The sequence below is a fragment of the Stylophora pistillata genome, chromosome 3 (genome assembly GCF_964205215.1).
Source record: "Stylophora pistillata chromosome 3, jaStyPist1.2, whole genome shotgun sequence".
NCBI classification, from domain to species: Eukaryota; Metazoa; Cnidaria; class Anthozoa; order Scleractinia; family Pocilloporidae; genus Stylophora; species Stylophora pistillata.
The window spans coordinates 44,147,052-44,155,964 of record NC_142521.1 but is presented as its reverse complement, the minus strand read 5'-3'; the positions used below and the strand labels follow the sequence as shown (position 1 = coordinate 44,155,964).

Genomic DNA, 8,913 nt, shown 5'->3' with positions numbered 1-8,913 from the left:
TAATTGTAAGAAAGGTGTAAGGGACAGTGCAGAAGATCAATAATCTTTAACCCCTAAATGTCTATCAACATGCTGAACTCTTTTCTTGACAAAACCCCTTTATCGTGTCTATTACGAACACTTTCCTCAACATTCTATAAAAAAAAAACGCAAAGAAAAGAAAAACTTACCACAAGAAATGTCTGTGGGGGAGAGGCTGTTGATGGATTGACCCAAGGGGTACTTTGGAGAAGAACAAGTTCCTTCTAGGGCAACACTTCTTGTCAATGATAATTCTTCCCTCCATTCTAACAAAGCTCTCAAAGAACAGTCACAAGCCAAAGAATCTGACGTGAAAACACTGTAGGAAGAATTTTTGAGGCCACATTATAAGGTAGCTGATTTTATTTACATCCGTGATTCATAGGCATTCCATGTGTGGGCATGCCTTGGCCCTTACAATCTAAAGTGTTCCCCAAAGACTATCAGTTCAACTCATATCCCGCTTTATGTTCCATTCGGAAATCTTACATTCCATAAGGCCAGTTCTCGAAGATCCTGGCAACTTCACGAGCTTATAAAGTCGTTATTTTTTCATTCGAGATGGGGGTTTCAAATTTTTTGAAAAGTATGTAATAAACTATCAGCTTAAGGAGCAAAATGGAATGGTAATTAAGGAGCCAGAGCCTTCTAAAATCTATTCTTTTAATTTTTATTTTAGAATATGGCTTCAGCAGGCCAGTTAAGTCATTGGGACTTTCAAGAATCGGCCCCCACATAGTTAATCGACCCCCAGGGGTCATCTGTTATCAAACTATGCTGTTTTAGGCAATTTCCAAGTTCTTCCTTTCCAAACTCTCTGAGACTATGAACAGCCATTGGTTCTTTCCTTTAGCCCAAATAGCGGCCCAACCCACAGTTTCTACCCAAACTGACTGAAATTATTATTGTAGTTTCTTTACAATTTAATTTTGTGCTGTGTCACCGAACAGGTGAATCAATGAATTGGCTCTCCAATGTAAATTGATAAAGGTAAAGAAACTGCTGTTGCAATTTTGAAAAGACATATCTTTAGTTGCAAATGTCAGTTATCTTGGTGTTGGATGTAATCCGAGTTTTAGTCACATTGTCATCACAAAACAAAGGAAAACAAATTTGAGCGATAAGTAAAACCACGCAACCTAAGCTACGAAAACACACCACGCGAGCCTCCCTCGCGAGTATCACGCGACTTAACAAAATTTGTCAAATCTATTTTTACCGTAATATTGGTCGACCGTGGAAAATAAAAAGGACCTCATTATTCCAATTTGATTAAACGAAAGAAATCTACAAGTACGTAACTACAACAACAATGACTCAGCTCTTGAGCAAATTTGCTTGGGAAGTATACAAAGGAGCGAAGTTCAAGCCACGCACAACAAAAACAGCATGTAAATGACGTCCATGAAGAAGAGCAATTAAAGTTTGATGTTTGCGAAAATCGCGCCTAATTCCTATAACAAATTGCGGCTACGTTACCGAAAATAGTAAAAGTAGTAAAAATTACTTTCACTTTCAGCGCTCGCCGAAGAACAATACGGTGATAACAATACTAAAATTGTTAGAGACCAGTAACCTTTGTTGTTATTCAGAAAAACAAGGGCGTCGTATTGCGGAGACGGTTTTGGATTAGTCATCGACGTTGCTCTTATAAATAGCAACCCATTTTCAAGGCTAGGCTATTTCTTGATTTCGCAGTTCTCTACAAATGTCTTCAACATTTGTCCCGTTTCCTAACAGGTAATGAAAAATTTACCAAAACAGTCTTATAATCACATTCATTCTAGGAAGTTTCCGAAGAAAGTTTACTGATTGAATCTGTTTCGTGCGCCTAACACAAGGAAAATTTGCAAGCTTTACAACTACCCTCGAAAGTACTTATATTTAGAAGTCATGTTTAGACTTCAGAAAAAGATTTTCCCTCCAAAGATTTCCCTGACACCAAAGCTTCCCTTGACACTAAGCTGAAGGAAAAAGAGGTAGATTTGCCTGAGAACTGTCAAGGAAGAAATTAGTCTACGATTTACGATTCTATAAATAACTAGTCTTCGAGTAAGAGATCAGTGAGCCCACAAATCCTGCAACGGTTGATTATCACAATAAAAGAACTCAAGCCTGCACATAACTCTGAGGTAACGAACACAGAAGGATGTTTCTACAACACGAAGCGAAAGAATACGGCCACTGACATTACAAATAACAAACACCATCAAGAATTTCAATGCATCACGTAGCCAAATCTTTAAAATCCAAATCACGTAGGAAAGAACTACTTCTAATTTCTGTTCATATTGCTGAATATACAAATAGTAAGTATATTATCAATAATATGTTCCTGCTACAAATAAAATTACTCTACATCTTCTGATCCAAGTTATTCCAACCGGAAACAAGAAAACAAAGAAAGAAAACAACGAAGATCGCTTAATGTACCACAAGATCAACATTAAGAGCAAGAAAACATAGAAGGAAGATCGCTTAATGTACCACAATATTAACACTCAGAGCAATATCTATGTATTTTAATTGATTGGACTTCGCGTAAATTCAAACTTTTGGTGATGATATTACGGGGCGAAACCAAACTCGAAAAATAAAGCCTTTTTGACGCCCAAAGGGTCACCGTGTTTTCCAAACATGCGATCAAATAAAGCACGCTTTGCTACTTCCCGTCTTGTCGAACTGTACAAAACGCACTTCTTCGTCACCAATAATTGCATGCATGTGGGAAAGTAACACCAAGTTGCTAAGCCGTAATGTGCACAAATGTTTTGAAAGCAATTTGTTGCTAACACCGTAGATATAAGGTATGAATTAATTACGAATTCAATATCGCCAACTGGCCGCGATGGACATCTTAAACGAGTTCGCAACGGGTCATAGCTTAAAGTGATAACTATCAGATACGTTATCAAATATGGTCGTGTTCACTACTTCTTTACTTCTTCCCGTCCCGATGGTAATCATACATATCAATTTTTTTAGGCATATGTACGTCCAACATACAATGATGTGTGCGCGAGACAATGTTGCTAAGACCGTAGGCGAATAAATGTTTTGAGGGAAATTTGTTACTATCTCAGTCTTTCCGTTATAACGAACTCAATATCGCTTGAAAAACAAGAGAAATTAACATAAAAGACACTTCACTTCAATATTCAGTAGCTAAATCTCACATAAGTCGAAATAATTTAAAAAAATATTAGTAACAAGAAAGGTTCGAAATTAGTGACATCGGCACTTGACAACCCTGGCGCGCACACGATGACATGGGAACTATTTTTAAACAAAACAAGGAAGTGATGATATGTCAACTCAAAATTTATAAATTCTGTCAAAGGGAAAATTTAGGAAATAAAATAAAAACCTACTCAAAGATGGGAGTACTCGATATCTCTCGGTACTTTGCTTATAGTTTCTAGTATACCGTTGACTAAGAGGCTAACGCTCCAAAAATATTACTGCAATGCCGAAGGAGCGGAGGAGCGCTATCAGCGGATTAAATTCGTCTTTCGCGAGTGCGAGCTTGCTTTTTATTTTAGCGATACCGAATATAGTTCAGCATAAATCTACTGTATATCTGTGCCTAGGGAATATCATTAAAAAAAAAGGCATGCTTATTTAAAGTTGCGTAATCACCTAGTTCAAGGGTGACTTCGAACATCATGCGCCACGCAATATTCTAGCTTACCCATGACAACACAGTAGCAAATATTCTAGCTACCTATCATATCAATCAACTTTTGTTATTGGCAATTTTAAAGTGGGTTTATGATTCCACTCATTGAGTATGATTCAAACCATCGAATATCCAAACCACGATATACTAGAAATTACAAAGCGAAAATAAATTTTCAGTTTCTCAGTTCTGTCTGGCTATCTATCCAAACGTGGGAACCGTCAAATGCCTTGTCTCGAAGCTTCATTTTATTCGAAGCAGGCCACAACCCATACATGGCGGGCAAAACGCACTGCACATCACATTCATTATCGGCTAAAACAGGCATCAACAGAGTGTTAAATCGAATGAAAGAGATACTCACATCCGCTCCGTAGATTCTGCAATGTTCTGGGCCAAAGATGGATCGATTATTTCCTCGCAAACGAGTTCCCTTTCTCCCGATCGATATTCGCAATTCGGTCGCTGATGGCCACATATCCCAATGATCCAAACCAAGTAGGCAAACAACAAAGAATACTTAAAATCCCTCATGTTAGCGTCCAGACAGTCCTCTTTTGTTCTTCAAAATAAGATTTTTCCTCCTGTCCCAAAATCGATCTGAAAAGGTAACCCGGAGAACTGCGGTAATGAAGTGCTTGATTTAAGTTTGATGCAGTACAGAGACCGACATAACAGCCTCAGCCGTTTTGTACCGAATAGTTGTCTCGATCGTCGATACACGACAAGTCTAAAAGCGCAATACACAGCGAGACTGAACTTCGAGTGTGATTTAGCTATAACCAAAAGAACGAGAAACGACGGATAAAAATGTATTGGCCAAATTATATCAAGTCAAAACTATTGTACACAACCATATTTGCATGGTAATGGTCGCTGGTAATACCGCTGGACAGTCATCAACAGGTGACGCACGCTCACTCAACGAAAGAGGAAGAGCAAGGAAAGTAAAAATAATTGAACATGTCAAAGATTATTTTTCGCATCTAGACAATTGAATCTAGGTAATTAAAAACTATTTTTCCCTGGCAACGAAACGGAATACCGCTTTTCGAGGAATCATCTCTAACGACATGTACTATTGTCTGCAAGCTCCCGAACATCCGCTAAAGCTGAAGGGTGTGAGCCAAAGAAATTAAAACTCTTCACACGTTTGTAGCCAGAGGGTTATATTTATGCAAGTAACTACTGAGGTAGATTGAAAGATGTAAATATAGACTACACGTATACTAGCCAAGAAGTAAATTGCGATAAAGCCATATGTTTTTCTTTTTCTTTTTTTTTTTTTTCTAAATTCAGCCGACTGGATTTGCATTCAGTGGGACGGTGCGCTTAAACATGTGTCACGAGCGCAATCACCACAGCGAGTTGCACGGGGTTCCCAGCGCAGTTTCAATGTGCATCAGCAAGAGAAAAGAAAAATGACTAGTTACTTTTTCTTGGTATCAGGCATTCGATTCTTGCCATGAAATGAGGAGTAAAAGATTTTTGTTTTGTTTTGTTTTGTTTTGTTTTTGTCAGTTTGATTTGATAGTTTGCCAAAATGCCGCTGTCGCTTTGCATTTTGAGCCATGATTTTCGAGTCTCCATGAAAGTTATAAACTAACTTTGGAAGAAAGAAAGAAATAAAATTAGACCAGCTATAGCTAGATAAACGAACGACAATAGTCTAAGACGATTTGCTCCAGTCGTTATGTAAGAAACTACGAACGGACAAACAAATGCAAAAAATTACATGAATAATCAAACTTCCAAATATGCTATCAGTTTACAGATGTCGCTGATTTACCCAGAGTGCAGCTTTTAGAATTTTCACAGATTCTTCGGGGAATTCGCACGTCGGGTGTTAATCAAAACTTGCAATGGACATACGCTTCACTAACTTGAACAAAACAAACTGAGGACAACCTGGCTATAGTCATTAGCCGGTTACGTGAGAAAACAAACCATTCAAAATTAAAACTCACCTCAATATTCAAGTTTAACTTCGTATACGGTTTAAATTTCTTGACCACGGTACTTCGGCGAGGTACGACAGACAATGCTGAAGATAAAGCAAAAGAAGGAAAAAGAATTGATCTCTTGGAGGAGCTGATTAATGATGCAAGTTGTGTGCCAAAAAATTTGCTTGAAAGCGCTGAAACGACGTAGTTATATATTCTGAAGTTACGCATAGTTAGATCAAATAAGTGAAAAGGTTTTACACTATCCCTGATCTTTTATAGACGACTGGAACGAAATGAGACGAATAATCACTCTGTTCGACGTGCTGTGTCGAAACGGAAACACAAACTAACTGTGGTTTGAAAATGATTGGCTGAATCTTCCTTTTTTCAGGGATATCTAGCATAAATTCTGACAACTATTCACAGACGCGAAGTGCACGAATGATCACAAAACTCGTTATAGATTAGTCTTAAATCTTTTTTCAGTTTCTTTTATCCCGCTCTTGCCTGATACAGATACCAACTCTGGAGCAATATGTTATTTAGAAAGCACGAAATGATGTTGGCTTTGAGGTTATATTTAGAAAAAAATTTTAAAAAATAAAACTCAAAACCGAAAGCGAAAAAACTCACGCTTAACAGGTGAACGAATTTCGAAGATCTGGCTTGATTTAACAACTCGTAATTCATGTGTTAAGACTGCTCTTTGCCATTTAATAAAGAAACTTCTTCAGAATATTTCTCTTGCATGTTAATTGCAGCGGTGACAAATGATATATCCATTCATCAAGCCAGTATTTTAACCACGTGATTTCTCCATGTAATTACTGGACTGGAAGTTCTATTTCAAGTTTTTGGGGACAGGTGCCATAACCAACAAAACAATATTCTAATAAAAAAGGAACGCAAACCTTTTTAGTTTTTATTCTTTCATCGAAGAGAAAGACGTAAATTTGAAATTCACTTGTCTTTTTTTTTAATACTCTTTCGGCTGAAAGGTTTCTTTTTTTTAATTCAGGGCTCCAATTCCATATGTTTCCTCATAGAGACGCTGTCATTATCCGGTAAGGTTTTTCTCACCAATCATCAGTGGTTACGGCATGTGATAAGAGCTAGCTAGCGAGTTATTTACGGCAGGGAAACAAAGTTCAACTGAGCCTTGTGAAATTGATGTTTTCTTTCCTTTCCAGAGGGTTAGCTGTAGAAGGTGATTTTGTTTTGTTTCACAGTTTTGTTTTTGTCAGTTTGTTTGTTTGTTTGTTTTATTCGCGTAGGCGGGATCATTGTGGGGTTCTACAGTGGGGTTCTGCTCTCTTAACCAGCTGTTCGATAAGGGTTGAAGACCCTCTGGTAAAGAGAGAAAAATATTGGAAATGTCCAACCAAAGAGCACTGAGTGGAATCCATAGAATTCCGCCAAAATTCCGCACAATGTCTGGCGAAACCAGAACAAATCAGAGTAATGCTGACAATGTCCATGAATGAAAGTAACAGTGACATTGACAACGACAACGATATCGCAAACGACATCGATTACAACATTGACAACGATGACAACAACGACAGTAGGTCTAAAAATGATAATGATGAAGAATTTGGAGTATACAATGTTACATTACAACTTGATTACCTTCCTATAACCAAAGTTAAAAGCATCAAAACTGCAGTTAGATCATATTCATGTTAGCTGACTGAAATTACAGTACAGTAATCAAGAAATGAGGAAGAAAAAATTGAAAATAACACTGAAAACTAAAATTTTTGGGAAATAACAACATTACGAAAGCCTGTTCCAGGGCGTTTGGTTGGTGGAACAAAGAGCGCCGTCCTAGCAGCGAAGTGAAAAGACGAGAGGGGCTTGGGTAGGGTCGACCCGACCCACACTTCCATAGCTCTCGCTTTGCCTACAACAGGCTATCTCTAAGGGGGCTTTCATGAAAATGTTTTTCAAAACAAATCTCTTTCGACCTTAGCTTAGCTCTTAACTGGTCACAAGAGAGATAAAATTGAAGTAATTTACAGGGTCAAACGTCCTTGTTATTAGATAATTCAAGTTACATCCTTGTTCACGCGCACTTCTGAACCAGACATAACAAATCATGTCGCTAAAGTCTCAATATTCTGGTTCAAAATGAAGTTGTTTCAAATACTCAATTACCACTTATGTTATCTCTCTGTGTATCGAACTTATAGTAAAGACGTGCACGTACACGGTCATGCAACGGTCATTAGATTCTTACAAGAATTTTACCTCAAAAAAAGTTACTTTGCAGACTTGCCCAAGAGCTCTTGGCATGCCTGAGCCACGCGTGATAATTATTACGCATATTACCGACGTGGCTTTGCACAGCACATCGAGCCTTGTTTTCGGTGGGTTGGCTATGTTCAGCGACATCATCCACGAATCGGGAAACAGATAAAAAGCAAAGTCTTAACGTCCTTCAGTTTTTCGCCATTTAACGATAGTGTAACCCCCGGTTTCGCATCATTTTCAAAAGTTTCCTTTATTTTTGTGTGCCTTTCGCTTCTCTGGATAATATAATAATTTGATTTCCCTTAATTACGACTTTCTAACTCTGGATAATCGTTGATAGTTTTGCCCGGCTAAATTAATGCGCAACCCAGTTGCCTTCATTGGTAATTGGACTATGAAAGCGCGTGTAAACAATTTCAAAATAAAGCATGAAACGCACAGGATGATCATCGACATAACTGATCCATACAATACACGGGAAGCGCGTCAAACTTGAAGCTAATTGTAACCTAGTTCGCCATTGAGCCTTTGTGGCCCTGAGTGGTAGGCCATCGCAGTGTTGAGTCCGAAAAAAATCTTGAAGTTTGACTTCTCACAGGGAGCCTGGGGTGGGGGGTTGCTTGAAACATGTTTGGGTATAGGGGTGCCGGAACCGCCGAGAATAACACCGGCAACGTCTCTCGGGTCGTAATGTCATACGCTTTTTAGGGAAGGTTCTAACCCTGTTTAGCGGACAGCGGGGAGTAAATTGTATACCTTGTTCAAGACAGTGAGGCTCGGAAAAACCACGGACCCTGTTCAGCGGCACGTCCCCGTATGGCCCAAATAAGGGAGTAACCCCCAGGGGACAGGGGGACACCTCCTCGTGACACGAAGAAAGAAAACGTCTTTCTCAAACAGGCAACTGATAAAGCAACTGAATTCAGAAGGAGAATGAGCGATAAATATTGAGACCTCGATCGAGAAGGCAACCGTGAGTTCCGCGAGCAAGAAGGTTCATTTGCTTACTGTAGT

General features: G+C 38.7%; 1 protein-coding gene across 5 annotated transcripts in view; it reads right to left on the bottom strand.

The window, feature by feature from the left end:
* LOC111342410 (uncharacterized) overlaps positions 1-6,414 on the bottom strand; it is a 36,435-nt gene extending 30,021 nt beyond the window's left edge. For 2 of the 5 annotated variants that reach the window (XM_088755212.1, XM_088755214.1), the window contains exons 1-2: positions 4,065-4,574; positions 171-340 (exon numbers count right to left, since the gene is read on the bottom strand). In XM_088755212.1, the coding sequence (XP_088611338.1) occupies positions 171-340; positions 4,065-4,234 (340 nt within the window). In that variant the 5' untranslated portion in view covers positions 4,235-4,574. Of the gene's footprint in view, positions 1-170; positions 341-4,064; positions 4,575-5,667; positions 5,745-6,279 lie in introns of those variants that run through there. The other 3 variants (XM_088755213.1, XM_088755215.1, XM_088755216.1) reach the window with 3 other exon arrangements.
* Positions 6,415-8,913: the final 2,499 nt, after the last annotated feature.